Source organism: Schistocerca serialis, chromosome 1 (assembly GCF_023864345.2).
Source record: "Schistocerca serialis cubense isolate TAMUIC-IGC-003099 chromosome 1, iqSchSeri2.2, whole genome shotgun sequence".
In the NCBI taxonomy this organism is placed as follows: Eukaryota; Metazoa; Arthropoda; class Insecta; order Orthoptera; family Acrididae; genus Schistocerca; species Schistocerca serialis.
Window position 1 is genome coordinate 75,652,136 of NC_064638.1, and position 18,410 is coordinate 75,670,545.

At 39.5% G+C, this 18,410-nt stretch overlaps 1 protein-coding gene across 3 annotated transcripts in view; it reads left to right on the forward strand.

Annotated features, from left to right (window-relative positions):
• Positions 1-8,448, forward strand: part of LOC126461861 (huntingtin-interacting protein 1) — a 538,678-nt gene extending 530,230 nt beyond the window's left edge. For 2 of the 3 annotated variants that reach the window (XR_007585951.1, XR_007585952.1), the window contains exons 21-22: positions 1,968-2,247; positions 7,738-8,448. Coding sequence is in view for 1 of the 3 variants with exons in the window: in XM_050096029.1 (XP_049951986.1) it covers positions 7,738-7,740 (3 nt within the window). In the remaining 2 variants the exon portion in view is untranslated. The remainder of the gene's footprint in view (positions 1-1,967; positions 2,248-7,737) is intronic. The other variant, XM_050096029.1, reaches the window with a different exon arrangement.
• The last annotated feature ends 9,962 nt before the right edge of the window (positions 8,449-18,410 follow it).

Below are 18,410 nucleotides of genomic sequence, written 5' to 3' on the forward strand. Positions count from 1 at the left end.
ATCAACTGTCTTGTACACTGGCAATCTGCTCCTCCTCATGTATCTTCTGCGTCGGTACGGCCCTAGTAAAACTGGGGACCGTGTTGCGCAACCGCCTCGTTCTCCGGCTAAGTCCCGCTCAAGGTCACCCGCCTTACACAGCGGCATACGGCCAGCAATTGTTAACCATGAATTGCCACTAACTACTTCTGTTGTAGTACAAGAAAATTGAATCTTGCAACCAACAAAAGTAATAGGTCCTTGTAGTAACTCCTGTTGACCAGTCTCATTTGGTGTAATTGAAAAAGTATCAACTGTCTTGTACACTGGCAATCTGCTCCTCCTCATGTATCTTCTGCGTCGGTACGGCCCTAGTAAAACTGGGGACCGTGTTGCGCAACCGCCTCGTTCTCCGGCTAAGTCCCGCTCAAGGTCACCCGCCTTACACAGCGGCATACGGCCAGCAATTGTTAACCATGAATTGCCACTAACTACTTCTGTTGTAGTACAAGAAAATTGAATCTTGCAACCAACAAAAGTAATAGGTCCTTGTAGTAACTCCCGTTGACCAGTACCTAGTTTTACTTGGACCGTGTTGCAGAATAATTCAGTTCCGGTTGCGCAACGGCACTGATAACTGCCGCGGTGACGTCTTATCAGTAGTAGCATCCGGTACTGAGGCAGCTGCAGGCTCATTCGACTCGAGGCAGCTGCAGTGAGCAGACAGCCATGCCGTACTGAATCCCACCGTCACCGTTGCTGTTTGCGCTGGCCGTATGCCGCTGTGTAAGGCGGGTGACCTTGAGCGGGACTTAGCCGGAGAACGAGGCGGTTGCGCAACACGGTCCCTAGTTTTACTAGGACCGTACCGACGCAGAAGATACATGAGGAGGAGCAGATTGCCATTGTACAAGACAGTTGATACTTTTTCAATTACACTAAATGAGACTGGTCAACAGGAGTTACCTCTCAAAATGTGTATCGTGCAGCGCTACTGCATTTGTATAATATGAGGCTACTGCATTTTTAGAATATGTTATTGGTTGGTGTACGCGTGTTAAAGCGTGTGACCTTGATTCGAACTTAGTTTCTGTCACTGTCCTCGTTTCACTGCGCGTGACCTCGATTCGGACTTAGAAATTTTCAGCGTGCCTTATATTTACTTGACCCGTGTTGCAGAATAATTCACTTCCGGTCTGTGTTATTCTTATGGAGATTTAGCGCTCTTATTATTTAATTCTATCAAAATGCACTTCCGGTTTTTAATGAGCTCTGATAAGGACTTCTGCTGCGCTGCTCGCAGCTTGGAGTCGCTCTGCCAGCAGCAGCAGACGGTGCAACAAAACACGGGTCCTAGTATTACTAGGCCCGTGTTGCAGAAGAATTCACTTCCGGTTGCGCAACGGCGCTGATAACTGCCGCGCCGAGTTCTTATCAGTAGCAGCATCCGGTACTGAGGCAGCCGCAGGCTCATTCGAGTCAAGGCAGCCGCACGATACACATCGCCATGCCGTATAGGAGGAGAATGTATAGAAGAAGGAGCAGATTGCCAGTGTACAAGACAGTGGATACGTTTTTGATTACACCGAATGAAACTGGTCAACAGGAGTTACTACAAGGACCTATTACTTTTGTTGGTTGCAAGATTCAATTTTCCATGCTTTACATGGATATGCTGGGAAATCTTTTTCTGTTTCATGTTCCCTACTTCTGAGAAAGAATTTGGTCATGTATTTTAGAAATTGTGAACTCCATTTACTAAATGTTTTTCTGTCACCTATGTGTGTGTTTAAAGTTTTACTGTTATTGTTGTACCTATATTTTGTGTGGGAAGTTTGTAATTGTCTACTGTTGTGTCTATGTTTTGTGTGAGAAGTTTGTTACTGTCTATTGCTATGCCTATATAGTGTGTGGAAAGTTTGTTATTGTGTACTGTTGTGCCTGTAATTTCCTATTTACTACAGAATTAAAATTATGTTCCTCTCTAGGCTGATGAGCAAGCACCCAGTACCCCTAAATAAGTAAATGAAGATGCAGTGTACATATAAAAAGTAATTGTATATAATCTCTTGAGTCATAGTCACCTCATTAATATTAAACCATGAAGATGAAGTTTCGAGATAAAAGCCTTCACCATAAAAGAAAGGTATAGACTCAGGCAGTCATTGCCATAACAAGAAGTTCAATTTACCTCTGCATCATAACACTGCCAAACTGCAGGCTGGAGACTTCACAAGGAGAATACTGTCCACATTTAATCCAAACCGGGTAATTTTATTTATTAATTGTAATTGTTAACTGTGATAATTTAAGTTAAAATATGTGACTTTATATGATACTTGTTCAGAAGTTTCTGTAATTATAAATGTGTGTGTGTCATCAAAAGTACAATAAAACAGGTGCCTTCACATATGAGAGATGGAGATTATTAATTGTGTGCCCTAAATATACATAATGTTGTTAACAAGTTTTATTGTTCTGGACGTACTAAAAATTATCACCATACTCGACCTATAACCCCACAGCACCATCTTGGAAATGATATTTTACCTATCTCAGACAGGGAATGTTATTTATGATGTGTATTAACCTTGTTTGATTGATTAAGCTTTTATTTACGTTTGGTTTTTTCATGATAAACATAGTCCATGTTTTCAGTAAATGAAGCAAAGTTACCTTCATCCTTATTTGATTTATGAGTCTGTTATTAAAAATGAGAATGCTCAATATCTCTCACTGGAGACTAATACAGTTGTCTGATTGAGTAGCAAAATGTCCAATGAAGCACTCATACTAAGACTACTTAACTTATAATTTTTGGTGATAATAGAAAATTACCACAAATGTAATATATGAAATCCCTGTTTGTTTTCTTTTGTGGTTCTAGAAACCTTGTTAAAAAAATGGCCATCCAAGTTCGTATTACAAACTTTTATTTCATTTATTCATGTTCTACATATCTGACATATCTGTAATGAGAGAGAGAGAGAGAGAGAGAGAGAGAGAGAGAGAGAGAGAGAGAGAGAGAGATGTGATAAAAATGTTGTCCTGATGCACTAGTGTAGCACATACTATGAACACTAAAAATGTAAAAGATCTTTCCTGAAAGATTGCAACATGGAAGAGCAAAATTACTAACAGTGTGTTTTTAATGCGTTTGTTTTATAAAACTGTAGAAGGATTATTGCAGAACACTGTTGTCATTGTATGAATGAAAAGATTAAGGTAGATTGGGGGTTCAAAATGTACATTCTGTAACGAAATACCAATCTAATAGATAGCCAACTTCAGGGGCAGTACAACACTCTTGTACTGTGTCAAGGGTATTGTGACTTCCAAGAAAATTATGGACATCACAGTAACAGGTGTACTGAAATAAAGGCAGGATGAGATGGTTGGAACTGTGTGAAATACTGGGTGTTTTAAAGTGAATATTAGAGTTTTAAGGCTTTGTAGCATTTTAATATTCAATGTACAGTTATATATAATACACCAAATGAAACAGCAACTTGAGAAAATTTCATTTCTAAAGTCCTAGTAGCAAAGATGGCTTCTAGTGAACAGAAGGCTTTTTTTGTTTTACAGTTAATAAGAACTGAATCTAACATCCATATTTGGTATCATTAGTTTGAAGACACTGACTGTTGTTGCAAGGGAAAGGCTATGGGATGACCAAGAGTGACTGAAGAATGTGTTGAACAAGTGAGAGTGTGCATTTTCAACTTCTGACGGCATAATGAATAACCCATTAAATTACGGGCATGCAGCCGTGCAAATAAAATTTCCTCCACTGATATTTCGGTCGCGTATCGTTCGGCCATCCTCAGAGTGAGTCACAAGACTGACGACAAGATGCCAAGCGCGGCCTTATATGCTCTACCACTGCGGTACTGTGCATGCGAGTCACAGATGCTGGTCGGCGGCAGAGACATACGCTTACACATGTGCCGCCTATGGCGAAGGCGTACAGACATTAGATTCGCTTATCGATGTTTGATCGGCGGCGGTGACACGATGACGACTTCTCTGCAGTTTAATTACTCCAAGAGCCAGATTCCATGCTTTGTCCAAATTAAAACCATTATCTCTATTTATTAAATTGTTAGCTAATCTAATTTCTATAGCTTCCTTGAATACAGATTCCCAAATGAAGAGGTGGATGTTAAAATATTCACATCACTGTAATTCATGGAATGACCTGTATCAATACAATGTTCAGCCACAGCTGACTTGTCTGACTGTAATAAGCGTGTGTATCTTCTGTGATCCACACACCTCTCATGAACGGTGCGTGTTGTTTGACCTATGTATGACTGCTCACAATTTCCGCAAGGAATCTGATACACACCCGCTTTACGAAGCTGTAAATTGTCCTTCACAGAGCCGAGTAAAGCTGCAATCTTTGTGGGGGGCCGGAAGATCACCTTAACACAGTGTTTCTCAAGAATACGGCCTATCTTCAAAGAAAGAGCACCCACATAGGGCAAAAATGCACTAGATCTGAAGGAATTACTATGTTCTTCCCCATCACACACCTGCTTTTTAGGTTTTGCATCGAATGCTCTACAAATTTGTTTAGGAGAATATCCATTCGCTTTAAAAATGTTCTTCAGGTATGTGAGCTCTTCTTGCAAATTATCTTTATCGGACATACAGTGCGCCCGATGCACTAAGGTCTTAAGGACACCTATGGTCTGTGAAGGGTGATGGCAGTTACTGGCATGAAGATATAGATTTGTGTGCGTTGGTTTCCGGTATATGGCATGTCCTAATGTTCCATCACTTTTACAGCGAACGACAACATCCAAAAAGGGGAAGCAGCCGTCTTTTTCTATTTCCATAGCCAATTTAATGCTAGCATGGATGGAATTCAAATGCTCAAGAAATCGATGTAATTCATCCGTACCATGGGGCCATACCACGAATGTGTCGTCGACGTACCTCCAGAAGACCGTAGGTTTAAAACTTGCTGAGTCCAGTGCCTTGTCCTTGAAGTCTGCCATGAATAAATTAGCTACCAGAGGGAAGAGGGGGCTTCCCATGGCAACACCATCAATTTGCTCATAAAATTCACCATTAAACTGAAAATAAGATGATAAAAGCACATGTTCAAATAAGGCCGTAATGTTCTTATCAAAATGTTGGCCGATAAGAGATAGTGTCCTTTAAAGGTACCTTAGTGTATAATGATACTACGTAAAAACTAACAAGCACATCCGTACTATTAAGCCTGACATTGCTAAGTCTCTGAATAAAATCCATAGAACTACGAATGTGGTAACTACGTTTTCCTACCAATGGTTTTAATAAGGAAGCTAAATATTTGGCAGAAAAATATGTTGGTGAACCAATAGTGCTCGTTATAGGTCTCATAGACAAGTCCTCTAGACGCTCATCCTTACCCATCTTGTGAACTTTAGGAAGACCATAAAATCTCCGTGGTACTGCACCTTTTAAACTTCTTATGACTTCCTTCGGTAGTGATGAAGCGTTCAGCAAGGCAGCAGTCCTTATTGTCACCTTGTTAGTAGGATCTTTGTTAATCTTCCGGTATGCACCACAACTAAGTAGACCACATCCATCCTTGTAGATTTCCTGAGCCAAAAGGACAGTAGCATTACCTTTATCAGCACGCAGGATGACTGTGTCAGTATCTTCACACAGCTTTTGTATTGCACATCTTTCTTCCTTCGAAACATTACTTCATTGTGGATGATGCTTCGTGATTGCTTGACAGGTTTCTCGTCTGATTTCTTCTGCAGAATCCTCTGATAGTGGTCGGACAGCTTCTTCAATGGCACTGATGAAAGATGATATCAGCAGAGTCTTTGGAGTAGGGGCAAAATTTAGCCCTTTACTTAAGACAGACAACGTAGCTTCGTCCAGATCCGTACCCATCAAATTTATGACAGGGCGTCGAATAACAGAGTCCACCTGAGAAGGCTGGTCCAATCGGCTGTACTTGGTAATCTGTCTTTTTGTGGCCACTTCCGAACCCAGTCAGACTTAGCCCATGTCGTGCCATCGATCCAGTCCCATGAGTCAGGAGATAAAACAGCTGCTACCTTCAGATGCAGGCGTTCAGAAACAATGTCCAACTTCTGACGAGTAAAACTAATTCTTTTTCTGACAATAGCGGAACCAGCCCTATGTAAAATTCTATTTACTGCAGTGTTCTTGACAAAGTGAACCAACCTTGCAAATTTTGGGACAACTCCATGGTCGTGGCACTTCAGTAAGAAACTCAAGGAGCTCAATAGTCTTGCTCTCTGGTGTCATAATTTGTCCAAACTATGGCCCATGAAACCACCTCTTCCCTGAAGGGGTACATGATGTGCACTTTCAACTTCTCCTGGCGTAATGAATAATCCATTAAATTACGGGCATGCAGCCACGCAAATAAAATTTCCTCCGCTGATATTTCAGCTGCGTATCGTCCGGCCATCCTCAGAGTGAGTCACAAGACTGATGACAAGATGCCAAGCGCATGTGTAAGCGTATGTCTCTGCCACCGATCAGCATCTGTGACTTGCATGCGCAGTACCGCCGCAGTGGAGCATATAAGGCCGCGCTTGGCATCTTGTCGTCAGTCTTGTGACTCACTCTGAGGATGGCTGGATGATACGCGGGCGAAATATCAGTGGAGGAAATTTTATTTGCGCGGCTGCATGCCCGTAATTTAATGGATTAAGTGTAAGAGTCTTTCACAATTAGCCCCAAGAAATGAGTTCAGAAGGCTAGTCGTGGGTTAGCATTTCCAATAGAGTTTGTGTGGAGATTTTTAAACTTTTAAGAGGACACTTCCAACTCTATCCTTATTATTTCCAGTTGTTAAAAGCTCTAAAGCCTACAGACTATGTGCCAACTTCACAAACAAAATGTTGCTGCATGGCAGTAAAGAGTCTCTGGTCATGGCATCTTCAGTGATGGATCAACATTTCATCTAAGTAAAAATGTTAACACACATAATATATGCATCTGGGGGTCAGCAGATCTCCACGAGATGATACAGATGATACGCCCTTAAACTGCATATTTTTGCACCATATCCTAGTAAAAAGTTTATGGGCCTTTCTTTCTCAGTGAAGCTATTGTAAATGGTGTTTCTTATCTTCACATGCTAGAACTATGGCTCTCTTCTTAATTGGAAGTAGCTGAACCACCAGAACTTTATTTGGCAGCAAGATTGCGTGCTGCCTCATTGGCATAACTCAGTATACAGTCGATTAAACGACATTGTACCCAACTGCTGGATTGGGCCCAAGGGGCTGAATGACAGAGCTTGTTTCGCATGACCTTTGCTTTCATCCAATCTGAGAATTATCTCCAGACACACTAATCAAGGTGTGGGGAAGAACTTGTCTATCAACTCGATGTGTGCCGTGTGTTGACAGGTGCACACATTGAACATGTGTAGGGAAAAATGTTTGAGTTGCTCTTTCATTTGATGTATTTTTTAAAATTGTGAGTTAATATAATGAATGCTAAAATGCCTTAAATCCCCATTATTCATTTTGGAGCACTCAGTGCAATGAAAATTGTCAGGGTTGAATGCAGTGTCAGTCTGTCACTTCATCTGATGTTCAAGCAGTCACATTTGCTCATAGTGAAGATAAATTTTGTATGTTTGTATCTCAATCAGGAACAGTTTAGTAAAATACTTTTTATTGTTAACATGTATTTTGGCATTACATTGTACTCTTGTTTTGGAAATATTTTCATATTGATTATGTTAATTGTCGCCTTGTTTTTCCACAGTAAACCATTACCAAGTATAACAGCATCATGAAAGAAGTGTTTCAACTGATGATGAAATCGTGAAGGGAAAAGATAAAGTTTTGACTGCAGACTGTGCAATGTGAAGACACAGCCTACAAATGAGGCTGATCTGTAGCTGCTGATGTAACTACATCTGAGCCTTTTCCATGTACCAATCTTTTCTATGTATTTTTATTTATATGTGATATCCACAGAGTATATCAACGGTATTTAACACTATTGATTAATGCCGTAAGCAATGATTGCAACTCATTTCATAAGAAGTTTTTGCCTTACATTAAGTTGGGAAAGAGACAAATGTAAATATTGTACGCATCATAAACATCATTAGAATGTGTGGAAGTTTGAATCATTGAACTCAGGGACTGAAGTGTCTTTAAAATATGAAACTGTTAATAATATTGTTTTCAATTTTCCCATGTAAGTCATCACACTGGTCTTTATTTATTGATTTCTAATATGTATTAAAACATATCACCTCTCCATTGACAAATGATATATGCTAACAGTTCTTATTCAGCTGTATGGTAATAGTAAGAACTGCTGATCATACCAAAATATAGATCAACAGGCCCCTCAGCCATGTTGATTGTGAAGTATTTTACTCTACCAAAATAACACCAAAATCAAATAAATGTAAGTCATAGAAAATTTTTGTCATTCAGTAATAAAGAAAATTTACAAACATCAGAGGATCTGTTAAAAAGTAATAATGCGAGGCATTTGTAACATGTTCAGCATTTTAAATTATTTAATTACCTGTAATTTGTAAACAGTTGAAAGAACACATTAATTACAGTAATTGTTTACTCACAAATCTGTGGATTTGTTAATAATTCTGCCTACTGATGGTACTATGTATTATATGTAATGGCAGATGATTCTGGTTTGTAATAATACAATCATTTTTCATTTTTAATGCCTTTCTTGTCATTTCAGTTATGTGTCTTTTGTTTTGTTCTGTGCTGTCTTCATTTTATCTGGTGTCATATGACAACATCTTTATTGCTGTTGGTTTCCAGTTTTCAATCAGGAAGTAATTAATTGTCTGGTTATCACACATTATCATCATATTAAGTGGATCATTCTCTGTTGAAGAGTGAAATCGAACATAGACACAAGCAGGTGTCAAAAATGCTACTACTGGCAGTTTATTATTATTAATAGAATAACATCTTCAGTTATAACACCCGGGTTCCAGGGTTCGATTCCCGGCGGGGTCAGGGATTTTCTCTGCCTCGTGATGGCTGGGTGTTGTGTGCTGTCCTTAGGTTAGTTAGGTTTAAGTAGTTCTAAGTTCTAGGGGACTGATGACCATAGATGTTAAGTCCCATAGTGCTCAGAACCATTTGAACCATGTTTTCAGTTATAACAAACATTTAATCAGTCCATGACCAGTTTTGAGCTGTTAAAATTCCATCTACAAAACTGTGACATACAGGAGTAGGGGGGGAAATATAACATATCTGGAAAAACCAGAAGAACAGATTAAGAAAACAAGGTGACTCACTTATTGTATTTGGTCATGCATAGCAAACAGCCAGGCCAGTCTATCTGAAGGCTCCAAGTCACTGCATCTTGGGCGAGTCTAGAAAAAAGAGCAATACACTTTGGATGCCAGCAAGGACCACACTCAAAGGTCTCTAGAGGCACAGAGCCAAGATATGTAGAAAAAGGAGGTAGGCCAATTTGGCTCCTGGTAAACAAAAATTCTGAGATGCCCTTGCACACATTGATGTCACTTTCAGGACTCTCATGGCTGTGCATCTGGCAGGACATGGAAGCTGTTGTGTGCATCTAAAGAAAAAACTTGTTTCATGTAAGTCATGAGCTAGGGTCACTGTAATTATGGTGTGGTTCAGTGCATTAATATTGATTTGAAATACGAGAAAAATTGTCATGGTTTTCCCAAAGAAGAGAACTCGCTAGGTGGATGGATAGTACCATGCAAATGCACGGACAGAGTGAATATGTAACTACAAGTGCAGTTCATTTTCAGTCTGAAGATTATGAATGAGATTTGAGAAATGAACTTTAAGGGTTACCTTCAAGAAGCTACTACCCACAGCAATACACATCGTAAACATTCCAAACTAGAATGAGAAAGAAATTACAGAAAGCAGAGATGTAAACAAAAAGGGAAGTAGTCAGTACACAAATAACACTCAAGAAACTTGTTGGCAGATTAAAACTGTGGGCCGGACCAAGATTCGAACTCGGGACCTTTGCCTTTCCCGGGCAAGTGCTCTACCAACTAAGCTACCCAAGCACAACTCACGCCCCGTCCTAACAGCTTTATTTCTGCCAGTACCTCATCTCCTACCTCCAAACTTTCATATCTGTGCACACTCTGCTGAAGAGTGAAAATCTCATTCTGGAAACACTCAAGAGTTATAACTCAAAAATTACCTTAAAATAAATTAATTCACAGATAGAGTTCATGCTTTTTTCGTGCAGTACTGGGTTCCTCTTAGACAATGAATGACTCACTATATTGTATAGGAAATAAATACAGTAAATTATGTTCCTCAGGTTTATTAGCTTTTGCTCCCGTATACTATTGCTTCATTTCTCATGGAAGTAACAGATTTTTTTTTTTTTCGGACTCTCGAGGTGTAAGCAACTGAGCTTTTATACCTGCACATTTCATGTGCTACTCTAAGGGCTACAATAATGGTGTAAGTCACAGTTGCTGCATAGCTCAGTTTATGAGATTTATGTTTGACATGCTGAAAGTTGGGTGTTAGAAACAGGTCGACTGTGAAATTTTATCAAAATAAGATACTGCAGTGATTTATGTATCTGATATTTCTCTCTCTTGTTTTTTTATTTGATTAATAATTGGAAATTAGTGTAGCTGTATAGTACTTAGTAAATAATTAAAGGAATGATAAAAGTAAATTCATTCCTTAGAGATCTGGAAGTCGTGCACAGCAAAGCAAGAAGTTTGCAAAAACTAGCTTTGGTGACTTTAAAAACTGTCACTGAGAAGGGGGGGGGGGGGGATGAGACCACAGCTAATGATCCTCTTCACGAGCTCAGTGAAATAGTGGTAATGATTCAGAAATTAAGGAACTGAGGGCCGAGATTGAACTTTTAATAGAACTAAATGCACAGAAAGAATCAGCACCAAAGAGATTTGAAGTAAAACGAATGCTCTTTGCCATGTTTTTTTTCCATTAAAGTGGACAAAAAGCTAATCTGATGCAAAAGAAAAAAGCATATTACACAGAAGTGTGAGCAATGTGTTGTCAAAATGTTTCACACTGCTAATCCGATGTCTGTTGAAAGAAAGCAAAAGGGTAAAGTAGAATTCAGAGTACATTGCCTATGCATAGACTTCCAGAGCTCAATCACCAAAAGCATATACTTATTTGTGAAAGAAGCAAAAAATACCCTTGCTGTCCAGGGCAACACTTGCGAAGCGGGTGAAGGAATTTAAATGCAGACAAAGTACTCTCAACGATTAAAGTTTGCATGATCTGTGGGTTGTGTAAACAGTGGAAGCAACCAGTTTATTATGACTTTTACACGATTATGACTAGTATCTTGCTTCAGAATTCATTAAGACAGTTGAGGAATCTAGAATAAATGTTGTAGCTGTGACATGTTATACAGGTGGTAAAAATATGTGTTTGGAAGGAATTGTGTGTCAATACAGATAAAACATACGAGGGTAATCCCAAAAGTAACGTCTCCCATTTTTTTATAAGTACATAGACCTGTTTATTTCTACAAAGGTTTGCATCAATTTACAACATGACGATTTAGCTATTTTTTGACATAATCACCATTTCTGTCGGTGCATTTTTGTAGATGCTGTGGCAGTTTTTGTATGCCCATGTCATACCAGCTCGCCGCCATGCTGTTCAGAAAGTTATGAACCTCTTCTTTCACCTCGTTGTCGGAGCTGAATTGCTTTCCGGCCAAATGTTCTTTTAACTTAGGGAACCGGTGATAATCACTGTGCACCAAGACAGGACTATAGGGTGAGTGGGTGGGTGGGTGATCTATGTTCCACTGAAACTGTTGCAGGAGAGCAACGGTTTGCCGAGCAATGTGTGGGTGAGCGTTGTCATGGAAAATGTGTACGCCCTTGCTCAGCATTCCTCTTCTCCGGTTCTGAATTGTCCGGTTGAGTGTTTTCAGAGTCTCTCAGTAACTGTCAGCGTTAATTGTAGTTCCCGTGGGCATAAAGTCGGCCAAAAATACCACTTTCCGATCCCAAAAAACGGTTGTCATGACTTTACCGGCAGATTGCGTTTGTTTGAATTTCCACAGCTTTGGTGAAGAAGGATGCCGCCACTGGTGTGATTGTTGCTTAGTCTCAGGTGTAAAGTGGTATGCCCAGGTTTCGTCACCCATGACAATTGAGTCCAGAAAGTTGTTCTGTTCGGGTGCAAGGCGGTGAAGAAATGCACAGGAAGCATCAACTCGTTGCTGCATGTGGTCCTCAGTCAGCATGTGTGGCACCCATCTTGCACACACCTTCCGGTAGTTCAATGTTTCCATTAAAATTCTGTGAGGGACGGGAAACCTCAGGAACCAACGTGCAGAGATCATCCTGGGTGATCCATCAATCTTCACACATGCTTTGCTCAACCTTCAACACTGTCTCCTCATCAAACGGTCTCCCGCTCCTTTGTTCATTGTGAATTTTGGTGCAGCCAGCTGCAAACTCTCTGCACCACTTACGAACATTTTTGACATCCACGCACGACTCGCCATACACTTCCATCAATCGGCGATGGATTCTCTGTGCTAAAAAACCGAATAACTGCATGCAGTTCGCGCTTGACGGTAGCATCCAATGGGAGCTCCGTTCTCAAAGCCTGCCAAGCCAAGACTGAGCGCCTCAGCACGGCGTGTGCATGTTTACACACAGCGCGTGAAGCACTCTTCAGAACAGTGTGACCAACTGCCACACAAACAGAGTTCTGTACCTATTAAAAAAAAAAAAATAGGAGACCTTACTTTTGGGATTACCCTCGTATTTCATAGATGCTGGTGACTATACTAGGAATAACATGGATTTTCTGCAATGTACCATATCTGTTAGAGTATTGAGGAACCATTTCTTTACACTACCTAATAGGTCTAAAATAACTGAGGGAACTATACAAGAACTTTTTTAAACAAAAAAAAGTGACCTAACAATCACATGCCGCATTACCCAAGCACACTTAAATGTAACTCGGCGAATGCATGCATATTTTCATGACAAGCAGCTTAAGCCTTGAAGTATGCTCTTAACAAAGACATTGAAAGTAATTTTATTGATCTCCTTAATGATGTCTTGAAATCTAGAGTTCCAAAAGATGAATGTTCATGTGGATTTGGAATGACTCTCGTAATTCATGAGAATACACTAAACAGATTCGTAGACATTTGTTTGGCAATGCGAGTTGGTGACATAGTTGCCTTTCCAGAAAGGTTTTATCAAATCGATGAAATCTCTCTTTGATAGTTTCGAAAGCTGAAACAGTATGAAAGTCGGCTACATATTAACTTCCAGACTAAATTGAGACTGCTTGGTATTTTTTTCTATGGTACAAGAATTTAAGGTAAGGAACAGGGTGCGTCTCCTTATACTGTGATAATTCTTTCTGTGGATACACGCTGGTTGCTGAAGAATTAAATGCAGACTCTTCCCAGAGTGATGGTGACTCCTGTTTGGCGCTCCTAAGTTTTATTACCAGTGAGATATGCATTGCTGATGAATTGCCAATATGAGAAATTACAGAAGCTGTAAATGTCGAAGAAAATTTGTTAACAGATGTGGTAACAGCATGCGATGACTATATAACCTCAGATGTTCTTTCAGATGCGGTGAAATACATTGTAAGCTTTATTGCATTTAAGTGCCAAAACACTGATGGAATTAATAAGGATTAGGTATCTTAATCATGAAGCAAAGTTGGAAGCCATGAAAAAAATGTGACATATGGAGGAAGCAGCTTTGGATTGCATCTTCATCTGGTGAACAGCAACAGAAATCTGGAACAGACTTCATTAAAACCTGCTTCTTCATCGAACAAGTAAGTTAGTCTCATCTTAATTATCATTTATTTGGTCGTAATGTGTAATACAGATGTCATTCCACTTCCCAACTGTGCACTGAACCAAATCGAAAGTAAAATGGACAAGTAACACGTGACAGAGTCTGTAGTATGGTGCACTTGCCATGTAATCACACAGCTACACTGCACTACACAGCCTCATGGTGACATCAGGGGGGCTCCAGCCAGTAGCAAGCATTTCTGCCAGAATCACCTCCCCTCCCCATCCCACTCAGCACAGGCACAAGCTGTGTGTGAATTGAAGTAAAATGAAATCTGTATTAACGAAGACTGGTAAATCGAGACTGACTGGTCTGAGCACTTACTTCAGTTGACGAATTTGTGGCACTACTCAAGCTATTGTTGAATCATAATTGTTTTCAGTTTAATAATAGAGCTTACAGACAGTCTGAGGGGCTCGCTGTGGGCTCTCCATTAGTGAGTATAATCGCTAATATTTTTGTCAGCCATATTAAGCATCAGTTCTTTATGTTACATCCGAATCATTTGCAGAACATAGTGTGTTATCATCACTACTACTTTTGTACAATGGTCTCAGTGAAAAAATCTGGCAATTTCAACAAGATCTAAATGACTTGGATCCCAATGTACAATTTACACCTGTAAACAACTACTCCTTACCGTATTTGGTTCTTCTTCTTATTACTGTAAAAGACAATAAAATTATGTATAGTACTATCCACAGTTTGTCCAATTACCCGCACAAGTATAAAATGACTGCATCACAGCCTATGCTGCAGTGAGCCAAGTAAGTACCATTCAGTACACAAGATTATGAAAAAGAACTTAAAGTTGTTCTGTCAAACAGTGGACAACTTCCATAATGAAATTTTCACTCTGCAGCGGATTGTGTGCTAATATAGAACTTACTGGCAGATTAAAACTGCGTGCTAGGCTGAGATTCAATCTTGGGACTTTTGCAGGCAAGTGCTCTACAAACTGAGTTACCCAAGCACGACTCACAACCTGTCCTCATAGCTCAGTCAGTAGAGCGCTTGTTGGTGAAAGGCAAAGGTCCCGAGTTCAAGTAACAGTCTGTCACAAAATTTTAATGTGCCAGGAAGTTTAGTGGACAACTTAAACTTCACTAACAGATAGAGCTTAAGGAGATAAAACTGATAATCACGGGATCACACACACACATCTACTATTACAGATAAGGCATGGAATGCATACTGTAAAATATAGTATATAGAAATTATTTCTGACAAAGCTGGCAAAACTGCTGTATTTACATACCGAGCTAAGTTAGCCTTCAGTATAGACAGAACGTAACCTGCAGCCACAAACCACATGCACTATCAGGTGTTTACCAATTTAGTTGTAATGACTGTTAATGACTTTATGTTGGACAAACAGGACATATGTTCACTATTTGGTTCAAAGAATGCCAGCACATTAGTCATTCATGATCTGCATTAATTAATCACCTAAAATACCTGTCCAAGATGCAGTGACTTGGAGCCTTTGCACTGACTAGCCCGACCATTTGCTATGCATGATGAAGTACAATGAGTAACAATATTATGAAAAGGGAAGTTGCCACTCACGATATAGCAGAGACGCTGAGTTGCAGAGAGGCACAACAAAAAGACTATCACAAATACACACACACACACACACACACACACACACACACACACACACACCCCTGCAGTCTCATGCAACTGAAACCATACTGCGAGCATCAGGACTGGTGCGTGATGGGATTGGCGACTGGGTTAGGAGGGGGAGGAGATAGTATGGTGGGGGTGGTGGGCAGTGTAGTTTTGCAGGTTAGTCAGAGGGCAGAGGAGGAGGAATAGTGAAAAGGAAAGAAGTAAAAATGCTTTGTGTGATCGTGGAATGACAGCTGTTTAGTGCTGGAGTGGGAACAGTGAAGGGGATGGATGGGTGAGGACAGTGGCTAACAAAGGTTGAGGCCAGGAGGGTAACTGGGAGTGTAGTATGTATTGCAGGGAAAGTTCCCACCTGCATAATTCAGAAAATCTGGTGTTGGTGGAAAGGATCCATATGGTACAGGCTGTGATGCAGTCATTGAAATGAAGGATGTCATGTATAATGAGTTAGTCGCCTCGTTCTATTAGTCTGTTCTTCTCATTTTTCAAGTTATATTTCCCCACCTTCTCTCCTTCTGTATTGTACATTTTTTTTATTCACATGCAGATGGGATTTTAAGATCCCAAAACCAGTTGTGGATTGAACAAATCATTATTACAGTTGAAATTATCCCTCTCAGATGCAGATGTCCTACAAATAAAATTTTGAGTTTCTTATTGGCCAAAAGGCAAGGGAAAGGCTGCATGAAACAAAGAATTTCTCAATCAAAGAATATGAAACAAAAATGAAAAATATTGAAATGGCACCAAAAGATTTTTTACACTAAAAATATTGAGAAACAAGTTAGTGTATATGTAAGATTGAAAACTTTTGTTTGAGTAGATTTTTATGAACAAGTAATCAGAATGAGCAAGTTAAAGTAACAAAGTGAAGTCGTTACAAAAACAGAAATTTTTGTTAGGCATGTAGTCTAGCTGTTGTCTATAAAGGTATGCTGTTGGTAGCTGCACCTCCTTAGAAACTGGATGAAAAGTTGGTCGTGGTGATATGCTATGAATAATACGGCCCACACCAGAAATTTGCAATTGAAATACTTTACTTGCACTTAGATTTTGCATGAACTACTGTTTATGGCCAGAACAAGAATCGTCTACTTCAATTTTGCACAGATAACCCGATAGCCACATACTACACTTGATTTATGCCCAGTAATACGATTAGAACTTGCTGGCAGATTAAGTGTGTGCCAGAAGAGACTCAAAACTTGTGACCATTGCCATTGGATGGCATGTGCATGCAGGAGAGTCCCTATGAAGTTTAGAACGTAGGAGACGAGGTGTTGGCGGAAGTAAAGTTGTGAGTGTGGGTGTGAGTCTTCAGTGGGTAGCCTCATTTAGTAGAATGCTTGCCCCTGAAAGGCAAATGTCCCAAGTTTGAATCTGAGTCTGGTGCACAGGAAGTTTCATATCAGTGCAAACTCTGTTGCAAAGTGAAAATTTCATTCCGATAATAGAGTGAAGTGATCTAACACTGACACAAGTATTCACAAAAGTTCATGTGTGGTGAACAGACATTTAACTCAGTTACAGAATTATACTGTTAAAACACTGTCTTTTGGCTTCAACATTCAAATACAAGGGCAGAAAGTATTGTACCCTTATTGTTACGTTTCAACATTATCACCGAAAAGATTGAGACATTTATCATATTTGTGGACAAGCTCTGCAATACCCTCTTCAAATACTGTTGCCGCCAATGATGTCAAATGATTATTGATGTGATTTTTAAGATCTTTGTTGGTTTGAAAGTGCTGCCCTCCTATCCACATCTTCAGTTCAGCGAAAAGGCGAAAGTTGCTGGGTGCCAGGTCAGGACTGTATGGCAGATGATCAAAAATGTCCCATAGAAATTGTTCAAGGAGCTGTTGGGTTATGCCAGCAGTGTATGGATGAGTGTTGTCATGGATCAACACAATTCCTGAAGTCAGCATTCCTCTTCTTTTGTTTGGAATGGCTTTCCGCAAACGTCATAAAATTTCACAATAAGCTGCTGCACTAGTGGATTCGAACTGTACAAGCAACACACCTTTTTTGGTCCCAAAACACGATTACATTTTTGAGAACTAAACAGCAGAAGGAGATTTGTTTCAATGTGAACTTTCAGATACAAAAAAATTTATGTTGATTTTGTGTAAATATGTGGTCCTATTTCAGTAACAATTTTTTTTAGTAAGGAAGCTAATTGCTGTGAAACTAAATGAGTGCAAATGTTGCTGACGTATTTTTGTTATTAGCTGCATAAATGCTCTAGTCGTGTATGTAGCTTTTTCATCTACTTTATCAGGAAGTTAGTAACTGGGTGCGTGTTTACATATGAACAATGGCAATGAAATCAGAAATTAGTTATGTTTTGTAATTAGCACATTTTTTGTTAAACTAATCTGGTTCATTAACTGCTGACAATCAGGAATGTAATCCATCCATCATAGATATTACAAAATGGATGTGTGTGTGTTCCAAATTTCCTCCTAAACCACTGGACCAATTTCAACCAAACTTCATACAAACATTCCTTATTGCAAGGCAACAACTGCTGTTCAGGAGATATGATGTCATAAAGACTGAGATGCATGAAAAAATTCCGCATCATGCACAAAGTTTTAATACATTTATTCTTTACTACCAAGACATTTCTACAGTCAAGTCGTCTTAAGGAAATCCTTGAAACCTGGCAATGCTGTTGATAACTTTCAACAATCAAGTGCAAATGGCTGTAAGCAAAAACAGTAGCCACCTATAAAGCTGTGAAGAGGTGTTGCTACAGAGACATGTACAAAATCGCATTGTAGTTCCTGGACATGTAACTAGAAATATTGTTTATTATAAAGTTCTGAGTTAAACAAACATTACAGAGAATTTGTACTGTGCATACTATATGCCTTAATTTGGATACTGTTCATACACATCTGTACATGCGTATTTTTTTGTACGATTGTTTCATAATTTTAAAGGT